Genomic DNA, 15,835 nt, shown 5'->3' on the forward strand with positions numbered 1-15,835 from the left:
GTTATAAAGCTCAGCATTGACTATCATACAAAGGGCATGCAGAGTTGTCATCTGCTTCTAGGGGAAGGTATGAGACGGCAGCTGGGACTGAATGTCTCAATTTCAGTAGGGATTATTTATTACACTTTTAATCTCTGATGTCTGATGGGCTCTAGGGCTTATTTCAGATGTTCAGGTTTTGGGCAAAAATCCAACCAAAGACTTGGCTTTCCGGCATATAATTTTGTTATTCAGAATTTCTCTTTAGAAGAAAATGTCAGGGATAAATGTGCTGTTTCCACAATCAGAGATGGGAAGAGACCCTGTGCTGCAAAGCTGGAAAGAGGATTGAAGGCTAGAAAATAAGCTACAAAAGACAGAGACACAATTGTGCTATCGCTGTATCCTGGAATCACCTGTCAGCTTTGTGGGTTTAGGTAAAGTCTTTATGAATTGATACCTTCTGTGAAGCAGTTTAACATAATTTTAAGTTTTTTTAGAAAAGGAAAAGTTAAAAAGGCTATGTGTGCTATATTATTTTCTCATCTTCAGGATTATAAAGGAGCCAGGGGTGGAGGGAATTTTTATTTATTTATGACTTAAAGGCAAGTAGAATGATGAGCTAGGTGCAACTTTATTTTTTGGAAATATCTGGATCCATTACACTACCTTTTAGGAGATATAGAATCTTGAGATTTTTTTAGAGCTACATATCAGGTAGCTCACTCCCCTTATTTTAGAGATGCTCACCCATAAGTTTGAAGTTGTAACATAACCAGAGTGACATAGCACAGTTAGAGGTCATTAATAGAACCCAGGTCTTGTTCTCAGTTCAGCGGTTTTTCTGCTACACCATCACCTTCATATATCCCTTCCTTAATTTTTCAAACAACCACACAGATTTCAAACTTCAGTGTGTTTAGGTAGCTAAGCCTGGAGGAAGTACAATAGAGATTACTGAAAACACTTAACAGATACAGAAGATTCCAGGAAGGTACAGATGGGCCACAGGGCTGCAGACAGCAAGTAGCATGGATTAGTATACAAACTCTAGGCCAGTGAACTTACTGGCAATTCCTGACAAAATTTGTGGTCATATTGTTAAATGTATGACTTGTGAGCACTTCAAAATGGAAGCAATATGCTTCAATTCATTTCAACAAAAATTTATTAAATGTCTACTATGCACAAGGCATTATGCTAGGTGCTGAGGATACAATGGCAAGAAATGAGGACAAAGAAGGTTATAGCAAATAAGAAAGTAAATTAAGGTATATACAAATGAATTCAAAGTCATCTCAAGAGAGAGAAAAATTGCTAATAATGTCTGGGGTCAGCAACAGTCTTACATAAGAAATGTCCTCTGAGCTGTGCTTTGAAGAAAACTCAGGATTCTGTGCAGAGGTAAAGAAGTAATACTTTCCAAATATGGGAGACCACTTGTGGAGAGGCAGGTAGGATTACTTAGATTTGACGAGTGGTTGATTATATAAAAGTTTAGAGGGAAAGGAAATGGCCAGGAATGATTCTAGGCTTGTGAGCCTTGGTGACTGAATGGATAGTGGTAAAATCAAGAAAAATGGGGAAATTTGGAGGAGAGATGGGTTTTGGAAGAAATATAATGATTTTCATTGTGAATGTGTTGTTTCTGAGATGCCTGCAGAAATTCAGATAGACTTATTTAGAAGGCAGTAGGTAATAAAGGATTGGGGCTCAGGAAACAGATTAGTTTTGAATATAGATTTGGGAGTGTTGTGCATAGAGATGACAATTAGTTGTTCTTCATTCTAGAAGAACATACTAGAAGAAAGTTTTGGTGTGCCCAACTGTGACTGATCAGACCAGTATGAGTTTGGAATGTTCTACCACAGATCAGGCACAAGTAGTCCATATGAACATTTGGGATGGATTTTTTAAATTTGTATGTCTCATGTTTCTTTGGAGATACTTCAATTTTGCTTTGCTTATACTGCACATCTTTGATGAAGGCACATCATGCTGAGTAGTCCAGTGCCAGTGTCTCCCATGTCACACAATCAATTCCAGAGTTCTTAAGAGAGACTTTGAGAGTGCCCTTGTATTGTTTCTTGATGCCTTGTTCATCTTCACTGAAAGTATTTGGAAAATCGGCTGAAAACATTATGCTAAAAAATATGGAAGCTAAAACACAACCTCGTTTCCCTCCATTGGTGACAGGGAAAGCATGGGAGCTTCATTCATTATTCAGAACCTGAGCAAGTATACTGTCATGAAATTGACATACAATGTTGATGAACTCCCTGCAACCAAGTTTTGACATGATTTTCCATAAGCCCTCACTACTGACAATATCAAAGGCCTTGGTCAAATCTACAAATGTTACATACAGACTTCTGTTTTGCTCCTGACATTTCTCCTAGAGTTGTTGGGCAGCACACACAATATCAACCACTTCTCAGCCCTTTCTGAAGCCACACTTGTGCTCAGGTAGATAACCATCTTCCAGGTGAAGGATCAGCCAATTAAGGAGTATACTTTCCAGAGATGTACACACAGATGATGAAGCTGACACACCCACTGCCAGAGCTAGCTCAGCATTTGGGAAACTGAAAGAAAATGTGGGAGAGAAGAGGTGGGCCTCAGTACAACCAGGGGAATTGGATAGACACCAATGCAGACAGGGTTCACCAGCCACTGTGCTTGCGATGCTCTAGCTCATCCCTAGGGGAGGAGGAGATCTCCTACAGCCAGACCACCTCTCCCCTACACCTCATGCCAGGAACTTCAGTGTAACTTTGGGGAAACTCAGAAAAGCTTCACCTAGCCTCAGCCTTGGCACACACCGGCCAGCTCAGCACCAAGGAAGCTGCAACACTGTAGAGCTTCTAGCTGAAAGAATCAAAAGTCACAACCCACAAAGCTAGAAACCAGGCCCAAAACTCCCAGCATAAGAAATGTGAGAAAGAGCCCCTTGTACACCAAGGACAGAGCTCCACTTTAATAGTCAGGAAAAAGGCAATTGCCGTGATCAAAAAGCAAATCAGAAAAGCAATGACCATAGAATCTTACTATGCGGATAGAGAAGATGAAAATATGAATTCAGAAGAAGACAGCACTGACAATATGCCCATATCTGAAACCTCAAAAGAGAATATGTATTGGTCTCAGACCCAAAAAGTATTCTTGGAAGAGCTCAGAAAGGATTTTAAAAGCCAAATTAGAGAGGTAGGAGAAAAATTGTCCAGTGATTTTAAAAATACAATTGAAAAAGTGAATTCACGGTTCCTTTAAAAGTATAATTGGCCAAATGGATAAGGAGGTACAAAACTTAACTGGGAAAATTGGACAAATGGAAAAGGAAATACAAAAGTTAAATGAAGAAAATTTGCTAAAATTTAGAACTGGGCAAGTTGGTTGGTTGATTGATTGTTCATTGTTCTTGAAGAGGAGCAAAATGACATCACCATGATAAGGTGAAGTTTCAGTGTGTCTGACTGTGGCTGATCAGACCAATATGAGTTTGGAATGCTCTACTACAGGTTGGGCACAGATAGTCTTTGTGAATATTTGGGGTGGGTACTCCTTTGTGCTTTCTATGTTTACTTTGGGCTGTCTCAATTCTACCTTGCTCATAGAGCATAACACCCTTTCTGATATGGGCACACCATGCTGAGCAGTCCTGTGCCAGTATCTCCCATGTTGCACAGTCAAATCCAAAGTTCTTGAGAAAGACTTCTAAAGTGTCCTTATATTGTTTACTCTGACCACCATGTGATCATCTGCCCCATGTGAGTTCTCCATAAAATAGTCTTTTTGGCAAGCATACATTTTGCATTCATACAACATGACCAGTCCTTCAGAGTTGTGTTTCTGGAGCATAGTTTGAATGCTTGGCAGTTTAATTCAAGGAAGGACCTCAGTTGTCTGGTACCCTATCCTGCCAGGTGATCTTTAGCATCTTCCTAAGACAGTTCAAATGGAAGCAATTCAGTTTCCTGGCATGGCACTGATAGACTGTCCATGGAAAACCATGATGGAAAAAAAGAGCCTGGACATTTTCTTCCAAGAAATCAAGGAACACTGTCCTGAGATCCTAGATTCAGAAAGCAAAATAGTCATCAAAAGTATTCACCGATTACCTTCTTAAAGAGATCCCACATTGAAAATGCCAAGGAATACTGTTGAAAAATTCCAGAATTATCAGGTCAAGGAAGAAATACTGCAAGCAGCCAGAAAGAAGCAATTCAAATATCGAGGAACTACAGTCAGGATCACACAGGACCTTGCAGCTTCTACATTAAAAGACCAGAGGGACTGGAATATGATATTCCACAAGGCAAAGGAGATTGGACTACAACCAAGGATCAATTACATTGCAAAACTGAGCATAATCTTTCAGGCAAGGAAATGGATGTTGAATGAAATAAAGGACTTCCAGACATTTATGATGAAAAAGGCAGACCTCAATGGAAAATCTGATCTTCAAATACAACACTCAAGAGAGGCATAAAAGGTAAACAAGGGAAACAATTATTATTCAATATGAGCAAACTGTTTACATCTCTGTATGGGAGGATGATACTTTTTAATCTTGAGAACTGTATATTTAATATGACATTTAAAAGGGATGTAGAGGGGGTAGGTATAAATTAACTGATGTGATGATTAAAAACCATAATTAAGGGATGTGAAGGGAAAAGAGGAAAGGAGGAAGCAGAAAAAGGTAAATTACATCATATGGAGAGGCACAGAATCATATTATAATATAGGAAAAGAAGGTAGGGAGATGAGCAATGTTTGAGCTTTATCCTCATTGGATTTGGTTCAAGGAGGGAACAACAGTTAAGTATAGAAATCCAACTTGCCCTACAGGCAGTAGGAGGGGAAAGGGGGGGAAAAGGGAGGACATGATTAGAAGGGAGGGAAAAGAAGTAGTAAGGGAAAAGGGAGCAGAGCTGATAGAAGGGAGGGAAGACTGAGGGAGGCAGTGGTCAAAAAATAAAACTCTTGAGGGGAAGGGAGAAGGGAGAAATACAAGCATAAATGGGGAGGGAAGAAGATGGGGAAAAAGGCACAGATAATATCTTTGAATGTGAGTGGGATGAATTCTTCCGTAAAATGGAGGTGGATAGCAGTATGAATTAAAAACCATAATCCTATAATTTGCTGTTTACAAGAAACTTCCAGGGCAATACACACAAGGTAAAGGTAAAAGGCTGAAGCAGAATATATTGTGCTTCAGATGACCTAAAAAAAGCAGGGGTAGCAATTCTAATCTCAGACAAAAGAAAAGCAAAAATAGATCTAATCAAAAGAGATAAGGAAGGAAACTATATCCTGCTAAAAGGCACCGTCAAAAATGAACTAATATTACTACTAAACATACGTGCACCAAGTGGTATAGTATCCAGATTCTTAGAGAGAAAGTTAAGGGAGTTAGAGGAAGAAATAGACAGCAACACTATACTTGTGGGTGACCTCAGCCTCCCCCTGTCTGAACTTGAAAAGTCTAATCTCAAAATAAATAAGAAGGAGGTTAAGGAGGTGAATAGAATTCTGGAAAAGGTAGATATGATAGACCTCTGGAGAAAAGTGAATGGGGTTAGAAAGGGATATACCTTTTTCTTAGTGGCACATGGCACATACACAAAAGTTGACCATATAGTAAGACATAAAAACCTCGTAATTCAGTGCAGAAAGGCAGATAGTCAATGTATCCTTTTCAGATCAGGATGCAATAAAAATTATATGTAATAAAGGGGCCATGGAAAGATAGGTTAAAAATTAATTGGAAACTAAATAATCTAATCCTAAAGAATGAGTAGACTAAACAACAAATCATAGAAACAATCAATAACTTAATTCAAGAGAATGACAATAATGAGACAAACTACCAAAACTTATGGGATTCAATGAAAGCAATTCTTAGGGGAAGTTTTATTTCTCTGAATGCTTACATGAACAAAATAGAGAAAGAGGAGATCGATGAATTGGGCATGCAACTGAAAAAGCTAGAAAACAAAACAAACTGACAATCCCCAATTAAGTACCAAATTAGAAATACTGCAAACCAAATTAATCAATCTGAATTAAGAAAACTATCAAGCTAATAAATAACACTAAGAGCTGGTTTTATGAAAAAAAATAAAATTGATAAACCTTTGGTAAAACAAACAAAAAAAAAGAAAACCAAATTATCAGTATCAAAAATGAGAAAGATGAATTCACCTCCAATGAAGAGGAAATTAAAAAAAAATTAGAAATTACTTTGACCAACTATATGTCCATAAATTTGGCAATCAGAGTAAAATGGACAAATGTTTACAAAAATATAAACTGCCCAATTAACAGAAGAGGAAATAAAATTATTAAATAACCCCATCTCAGAAAAAGAAATTGAACAAGCCATCAATGAACTCCCTAGGAAAAAATCTCCAGGGCCAGATCGATTTACAAGCAAATTCTAGCAAACACTTAAAGAACAGTTAATTCCAATACTATATAGAGTATTTGGGGAAATTGGTGAAGAAGGAGTCCTACCGAATTCTTTTTTATGATGCAAATATGGTGCTTGATACCTAAACGAGGAAGAACCAAAACAGAGAAAGAAAATTATAGACCAATTTCCCTAATGAATATAGATGCAAAAATTTTAAATAAGATGTTAGCAAAAAGATTACAGTAACTTATCAAGGGAATAATACATTTTGATCAGGTAGGATTTATACCAAGAATGCAGGGCTGGTTCAATATTAGGAAACTATCAGCATATTTGATCATATCAACAACAAAACTTAGAGAAACCATATGATTATCTCAATAGACGCAGAGAAAGCTTTTGACAAAGTACAATACCCATTCCTGTTGAAAACATTGGAGAATATAGGAATAAATAGGGCCTTCCTCAAAATAATAAGTAGTGTCTACCTAAAACCATCAGCAAGCATTATATGTAATTCTGATAAGCTTGATACATTTCCTACAAGATCAGGAGTGAAACAAGGATGTCATTATCACCACTGTTATTCAATATAGTACTAGAAATGTTAGTTTTAGCAATAAGAGGAGAAAAAGAAATTAAAAGAATTAGAATAGGAAAAGAAGAAACTAAGTTATCACTCTTTGTAGATGATATGATGATATGCTGAAAGAATCCTAGAGAACAAAGTAATGAACTACTTGAAATAATAAACAGCTTTGATAAAGCTGCAGGATACAATATAAACCCACATAAATAATCTGCATTTCTATATATTACTGGCAGAGTCCAACAACAATAGATAGAGAAATTCCATTTAAAGTTACAGTAGACACTATAAAATATTTGGGAGTCTACCTGCCAAAGCAAACCCAGGGAATGTGTGAATACAGTTACAAAACACTTTTTGCACAAATAAATTCATATCTAAATAATTAGAAAAACATCATTTGCTTGTGGCTAGGCCAAGCTAATATAATAAAAATGACAGTTCTACCCAAATTAATTTACTTATTCTGTACCATACCAATCAAACTACCAAAAATTATTTTCTAGAAAAAAATCATATCAAAATTCATCTGGCAGAACAAAAGGTCCAGAATATCAAGTGCATTAATGAAAAGAAATGCTAGGGCAAGTGGCCTAGCTATACCAGATCTCAAATTGTAATATAAAGCAGTAATCATTAAAACCACTTGGTACTGGCTAAGAAATAGAGGAGTATATCAGTGGAATAGGTTAGGTACACAAGACATAATATTCAGTGATTATAGCAATCTACTGTTTGATAAACCCAAGGACCCCAGTTTCTGGGATAAGAACTCATTCTTTGACCAAAACCTTTGGGAAAACTGGAAAATAGTGTGGCAGAAACCAGGCATAGACTTTACCTGACACCATATACCAGAATAATGTCCAAATGGGTACACAATTTGGGTATAAAGGCTGATTATTATTACCTTGTTAACTTTCTGAGCTTGACAATTCACTTAACCTCCTAAGCCTCAATTTCCTTATTTGTAAGATAGAGATATAAACAAATTAGGGGAGCAAGAGGTAGTTTATTTGTCAGACATATGGAGAATGGAGAAATTTATGACTGAACAAGAGATAGAGAACATAATGAAATACAAAATAGATAATTTTGATTACATTAAATTGTAAAGATTTTTCACAAACAAAGTCAATGCAATCAGGATTAGGCAGGAAGCAGAAAATGGGGAAAGAATTTTTCCAACTAGTGTCTGATAAAGGCTCCATTTCCAAAATATATAGAGACTTAGTCAAATTTATAAGAATGCAAGTCATTCCCAATTGATAAATGGTAAAAGGATATGAACAGGCAGTTTTCAGAGAAAGAAATTAAAGCTGTCTATAGTCATATGAAAAAATGCTCTAAATCACTATTGATTAGAGATGCAAATCAAAACATCTCTCAGGTACCACATCACACCTGTCAGATTGGCTAACATGACAAAAAAGGATGGTGATAAATGTTGGAGAAGATGTGGGAGAGTTGGAATACTAATTCATTGTTGGTGGAGCTGTGAGCTGATCTAACCATTCTGGAGAGTAATTTGGAACTGTGCCCAAAGGGCTATAAAAATGTGCATATCCTTTGACACAGCAATGCTGCTTCTAGGGCCATTTCCCAAAAAGATCATAAAAATGGGTAAAGGACCCACATGTATAAAAATATTTATAGCAGCTCTTTTTGTGGTGGCCAAGAACTAGAAATCGAGGGGCTGCCCATCAGTTGGGGGTGGTTGAACAAGTTGTGGTATATGAATGTAATGGAATACTATTGTGCTATATGAAATGACCTACAGGCAGACTTCAGAAAATCCTGGAAGGACTTATATGAACTAATATTGAGTGAAATTAGTGGAACCAGGAGAACATTATACACAGTAACAGCCACATAGTATGGGGACTATTTCTGACAGCCTTTATAACAATCCAAAAACCTAAGACATTTCCAGAGGACTCTTCATGCAAAATGCCATACCCATCCAGAGAAAGAACTATGGAGCTGGAATGCAGAATGAAACAGACTATTTTCTATTTTGTTATGTTTTCGTTTGGTTTGGTTTTTCTCATGATTTCTCCCATTCATTTTAATTCTTCTATGCAACATGATTAATGTGAAAATCTGCTTAATAAGAATGTATGTGTAGAACTCACTTAAGATGGCATGCTGTCATGGGGGGAGGGGAGAAAGAAAGGGAGAAAAATTAGAAACTTATAGAAATGATTGTTGAAAATTGAAAACAAATTAATTACAAAAATATAAAAGCAAAAGATAAAATAAAAATAAATATTTCACAATTACATTTTTTTAAAAAAGTAAATTGAAATTTAAGAAAAAATAAACTTGAAAAAGTAGAAAAAACAATAAGATACATATTTTTGGACATGGTCACCGTGGAAATTCATTTTGCTTGAATATGCACATTTTTTACATTTTTTTCTTTTTCATTTGGGGCTAGGGAGAGAGGAAAAGAAAATAAATGTTTTTTAATAAAAAATAATTTAAAAAAGATCATTGGTGACAATGACAGTTTCAGCTAAGTGGAGGGGAAAAAGACGAGTCAAAAGTTAGTTTACTATGATCGAGAAGTTGTTGGAAAGTGAGGAAATTGCGGTGAAGAGTATAAGAGTTTGCCTGTGAAAGGGAGAAAATATATAAGATGACACTATGAGACAATGTCAGGGTCAAATGAAGATTTCTTTAAAGATGATGAAACCCTAGCCAGTATCACTTGATGGAAAATAAGTCATTCTAGAACAATCTCATTTCCTTTTTTTTTGGCAGTCAATAGACTTATAGCTTAGAGAATTGTCATAGGTAGTATGTATAGGTTTCATCAGCGTTGACGTTTTTCACATTATACCTGTGGACAAGATAAAAAGATGGGGCAAAATTAAAGCATAGCTAGAAAATGACAGAATGATTAAAGAGTAGACTTTAATTACTTAGTGACAACTTGGAGAAAAGCGTGGTCTCAAGTGTACAACACTGATAACTTGTATTAAGGAAAACAAAAGAATACTTTTCAAATGTGTAGATGATATAGTGACAGAAAGGATAGCTAAAACACTGAGTGACAGGATTTAAAAAGATTTCTGTAGGCTAGAACAGTGGTGTCAAACTCAAATAAAAAGGGGAGCAGTAGGCTACTTATTGACTTAGAAAACAATATATTAACATTACCTATGTTCTATTGTATTTCTGTTTATGTTGTTAAATATTTCTTAATTACATTGTAATCTGGTCTTGAACCAAGGGGGTCACATGTTTGATACCTCTGGTCTAGAAGGGTAAGCTAAATCAAACAAGATTTTAATATAAGTAAACAAAAGTTTGACACATGTTGAGAAATTCGGTGTCACAAATTAAAGACTCAACTTATGGTTAGAGAACAGTTTCTATGAAAGAGATATGGGGTTTGTGGACTGCAAGCTCAATGTGAGTCAACACTGGATGTGATATAATGGCTGGAAACTATTCTAGGCTGGACTGAGAGACAGCATGTAACGAATGAAAGTGGTGACTACCCCACTACACTTTGTCCTGGTCTGGCTACATCTGAAGTTTTGTATTTTGTTCAGAGAGCTACATTTTAGAGGGACTAGTTCTCAAGTGTTAATAAGGAAGCCAGCCTCACTGGAACAGAGAATATGGACTGGTGCATGGTAGATGTGGCCAGAAGGTTTGAATGTTGGCAGATTATATAGATGTCTTTGAATTCTAGGATGTCAGCTTTAGATTAAATACAATATGAAGCCATTAAAGATTTTTTTAGCCGAAGTCATTAAAAATGGTGCTTCGTGAATATTAAAGTGGTATTCCAGGTGAGGGGAAGACTAAAGGTAGGGAGAGCAATTAGAAATCTGATATAACATGATCCTGGTGTAAGATGATAAGGGTTTCACCTCCTAAATATCCAATGGAGATTTAAGGGAAAAGTTGGTAAGGTATGTGAGGTAGGAGTCAATGGGTTTTATGACAAAAGGTTTTCCCTCATGGCAAAGATTCAGGAAAAATGAAGCAATGTGATGCAATTTAACAAGTCAGATGATGTGGTATGGTTTGTTATGGTACACAGTCTCTAGCCTAGGAATCAGATGGCCTGAGTTCACTTGGTTCTACCACTTATTACCTTTCTGAGCTTGACAATTCACTTAACCTTCTAAGCTTTAATTCCCTTATTTGTGAGATAGAGATAATACTTATTGTTTTGCTCATTTTATAAGATTATTATGCAAATTAAAATAAGAACATTTGAGGAAATAGTAAAACTCTGTACAGTTATGATTTTTTTATTGTAAAAAAATAGCAGCAAGATTCTAGGACTTTTAAATGGTAGTGAGAAGGGAGCCCATGTCTTCCTGAACCATTGGCAAAGCCAGTTATCTATTGTTGCTCTCCTTTCTGTCTTTCTCTTTTATTCCATCCCTCTACCCTTTTCCTTTCCCAGTCTCTGACATGAGAGTAATGTCCTAGGGGAATTGGCAAATAAAAGAGAATTAAGGAGTTAAGGAGAGATGGAGAAAATTGATGCAAGAGAAATAAAGGCGAGAGTTTGAGTGAGGAGTGGTGAAAATTTCTTGGGAAGGGGGAAGGAGTCTTTTAGTTCAGGTGGTAGAGTTCCTACCATGGCTCCTCCAGTGATCTATTTGGGGATTACTGAATGTTATTTGAAAGATTACCAACCTTGACTTTGGTCTGGAGGCTAAGAGAGGAGAGAGCATGGATAGAAGACATTTTCTTACCTCTGCACTGTCTCAACAGTCCTACTTTCCTTTGAGTCAGAACCTTCCTACTTCCACAGCTTGGTTCATTCCCCTTTGTTTAAGTACCCACTCTGAGCCAACATGATTATTCCTAATGTTCTCCCTGGGGCCTTGGCCCTACTGGGGTCTTCTTTCTTTCTTTCTATTTAGCTGTGGGCTTGTCTAGCTGTCCAGAACCCACTGTGCCCAGTAACGGGATGAAGATTGGAGAGCGATACCTAGTGAATGATGTGGTCTCTTTTCAGTGTGAGCCCGGATATGCACTCCAGGTATTGTTATGTTACATGGCCAGAACAGGGACCTCTTATTGTTATACTTTACATGAGAGATGTGTATAGAGTGAGCCTTCCACAGAGGCAGGATTGGTTTATTGAGTATAATTTGAGTAAACCTGCCCAAAATTATCTCCATTATCCACCTGTCCCCAGTGATTAAAATTCTGCTATTACAGTTTTATTCCTTTGAGTTTAATATTGCCTTTCTAGGCTCTGAAAATCCTGTTTGTAAACAAGATCTTCATTTAAAGACCCTGGGGGAATGAGCTAATTAAAAGTACTTGTCAGGGAAAAAAGAAGAGTTCTTTTGTAATGGTTATTATTCACTAATCACTACCTCCCTCATTTATTTCTTATGAATTTGAATCTCCCTTCCCCTTATTTCCCTCATTCTCCCTCTCTGCCCTCCCTCCCCCCAAATAAGATCTATCTATTCTCTTTTGCAACCTTGGATTATAGGACTGTGATACTTAAAAATATTGAGATCCAAAAAGAAACTCAGCTTTACTATTTGCTCCTTGTGTGGTCTTAGACAAAGTACCTGTTTATTTTGTAAAATGAAAGGGATACATAAAGTGTTATTCACGATTCCTTCTGGTGTTAAATCTGAAGTTATTAAGTAACCAATCCTTCAGTCTATGTTTCTCTGCTTCTAGGGCCACTCTCATATTTCTTGCATGCCAGGAACTGTACGGCGATGGAATTATCCACCTCCACTCTGTATAGGTAAGACAGTTTGCATATTTAAATTTTGTGATGGGTTATTCACTGGCAAATTGAATCAAATGAAATATCAGTTAGCTTCAGTGTGAGTTCTGAGACTACTTTGCTCCTTCTGTTTTGTTCTAATCCAATAGTTTTTGGCTGTGACCTTTAGCCTTCACTTAGTGCAGTCATCTTGGTAACATTCATTCAGAATCACCAGATTAAAGAAGTCATTCTCCAAAGTCCTACTCTAGTGCATCATTCTAATATGTGTTATCCTAAATACTTCTCCTATACTAGTGGAGCACAGATGTAGCCCGCTTTAATAAGCTAGAAAATCTTTAAGTATAGGTGTCTGAGGACCAGTCTGATTAAATATGGAAAGGCTTATCACCAGAAAATTAGTCACCAGGTCAGAAGAAGCCATACAAAGACATTTTCAAGGTCTCTCTCAAGAACTTTGGATTTGACTGTGCAACATGGGAGACACTGGCACAGGACTGCTCAGCATGGCATGCCCACATCTGAAAGGGTGCTGTGCTCTTTGAGCAAAGCAGAATTGAGACAGCACAAAGTAAACATGGATGCGCAAATTTGAGATATCCATCCCAAATATTCACATGGATTATCTGTGGTAGAGCATTCTGAGCTCATATTGGTCTGATGAGCCACAGTTGGACACACTGAAATTTCATTTTATCATGGTGATGTCATTTTGGTCCTCTTCAAAGATGAAGGACAGCAACCAGTCACCAGGTATTAAAAAGTGTTGACCATGATGAGCCATGAATGTAGACAGAAATAGATGATAGTCTTGCATCTTGTATGGTCTCCTATTTCCATAGTCTTGGTGGTAGAATGTAGAAAATGGAAAAGAATATATTCTTATATTCTTTATATATAGATATATAATCTTATATTTCTATAAACATTAACTCTGAGTAATCTCTAAATCTTTATCTGACTAACAAGTTAACATAATACTAAAAGTATTAGACATGATACAAAGAAATAGCAGCTAAATGGAAACACAGCTCACAATTTCTTGGAGCAATGAATACAGGAATTGGCAGAGTTGGTTTCATTATATGCCCAAAGGCAACAGGAAACCTCACTTCATGGGATTTCTTGATCATCACACTGTGCCCATGATGAACACAAGCAAAAAACCACTGTGAAGATAATGGCAACTTATCTCCCAACATGGGTTTCACCAGTCTCTGCTTGAAAACTTCCAAAGCGGGAGACACGGGACTGCCCAAAGTAGATGCCGGGCCTTTTTAGGGAGATCTCTTTGTTAGGAAGTTCTTCCTCATCTTAAGTAGAGATATGCTTCTGCAGTGTTGACCTGTAGCTTTTTATTCTTCCTGGGGAGAACAAAACAATCAAATCTAGTCTCTCTCCCATGTTAGCCTTTCACAATTAGGTATTGTATTTCCCTTCTCTTGTTTTCACTGATCCTCAGTTCCTTTAATATAACCTTATTATCCCTAATTCTACACCACTCCCAAATGTGGGTCACTCTTTGGAGGCATTCCAGGTTGTTAGAGTCTTTCCTTACTTGTAGCACAAAGAATGGAACACAGTATTTCTAATGTGACTTGACTAGGGCAGAACACAGTGGAACTACCTACCGCCTTCCTCATTCTGGACATCATGCCTCTCTTTTTAGCCTAGACTGACATTAGCTTTTTGGCTGCCATTCCACCTTTAATTCATCTTAAATTTCAAGTTCACTAACTCCTCCAGCCTTTTTTTTTTTTTACAGGAGCTATTGTCTAAAGATCTTCTTAGAGGAGTCCAGCCTGTACTTGTAAAACTGACTATTTGAAGCCCAATGTTGAAATTGATCTGTATCCTTATTAAATTTCATCTTACATCTTATGTTTCATCTCTTGATTCTGTCATCTTTATCTTTTGTTCTTCTGCAAGCTTGACAAGCATGCCATTTATAATTTCACTAAAGTCAACATGAAAATGTTGAACTATAGAAGGCTAAGGAGAAATCATTGGGATGTTCTGTTAAAAGTCTCTCTGAAGTTGACTTCAAACCATTAAGAAATACTCTTTAGCTCAAGTTGTAGTAGATGTATAGTACAAGTATTAACCAACCTCCCTTTCTCTCTCTGGATTGTCTCACAGAAATCTGAACTCATATTGGCAGGCATGGAGAGTTTTTCTGGGGGGAGGAGTAGTTATGAGCAACCACCTGTTTACCACTCAACTCTTAAGAGTATGAGAAATAACTCTCCTGTGAGAGGGATACATACACTCTCTGACTACTCACAACTATAGCTCATGAAACACATATCATGGTGTGCTTCCCATTTACATAAATCAGTCATACTGATACATCATTGACTCAGATATGAAATATTCATTACAAGAAGAAAAAGAAAGATAATCATGATATAACATTTGCTTAAATGAAATTAAAGCAGCAATAATAAAATATAACTGTTCTCTCAGAAACCTGAATCATAATCGCCTACCAATACACATACTGGAGATGGCAGGGAGTGTGCATAAACTTATAGAAACCTAGCAGTGAGACATGCCATAGGTAGGGAATCCCATATGCCTGGGGCAGCTCACAACTCTGGCTTGCAGGTCTTAATGTCCTTGTTCTCTTTAGGGAATTGTCTGCACTACATGTCATCAAATGGGTGTGACTGTTCCTCCTCTGGGCCTCTCCACTCTTCTGCTAGATAAAATCACTTTACTACACTTGAGTTATGGAAACAGTATTCAATGCTTTTAGTAAAATATGAGCATGACAATCATTCAGTAACAGATAGTTAGCTCCCTTTAAGTTATGCAAAGAATTATTTAAGTCTGCTCTTTGGGCTGTGAGTTTTCCCCTTTCCAGGCAAAAAGGGCAGTGGAAGGCAACGTAGTCATGTCTCTTAGGAGTTTCTCCTCTCTCCAAGTGTAGATGGTGCTAAAGAGAAAAGATGATGAACCCAGCCGGCTCTTCACCTGCTTCAGATGATTCATCTTTACTCTAATCAGGTCCCAGAATCAGATTTTCCCCCACCCCCACCCCTAATTACACAAATTCTGTCATCCTCCCTCAGCTAGTCAAAGGGGCAGTGCAGGCTCTGTTCTTTTCTCAGAGCTC

General features: G+C 37.1%; 1 protein-coding gene across 2 annotated transcripts in view; it reads left to right on the top strand.

Annotated features, from left to right (window-relative positions):
• CSMD2 (CUB and Sushi multiple domains 2) overlaps positions 1 to 15,835 on the top strand; it is a 1,007,626-nt gene that overhangs the window by 846,389 nt on the left and 145,402 nt on the right. For both annotated transcript variants that reach the window (XM_072610105.1, XM_072610106.1), the window contains 2 exons: positions 11,885 to 12,003; positions 12,666 to 12,735. In XM_072610105.1, the coding sequence (XP_072466206.1) occupies positions 11,885 to 12,003; positions 12,666 to 12,735 (189 nt within the window). The remainder of the gene's footprint in view (positions 1 to 11,884; positions 12,004 to 12,665; positions 12,736 to 15,835) is intronic.

The sequence above is a fragment of the Notamacropus eugenii genome, chromosome 5 (assembly GCF_028372415.1).
Source record: "Notamacropus eugenii isolate mMacEug1 chromosome 5, mMacEug1.pri_v2, whole genome shotgun sequence".
Classification (NCBI taxonomy): domain Eukaryota; kingdom Metazoa; phylum Chordata; class Mammalia; order Diprotodontia; family Macropodidae; genus Notamacropus; species Notamacropus eugenii.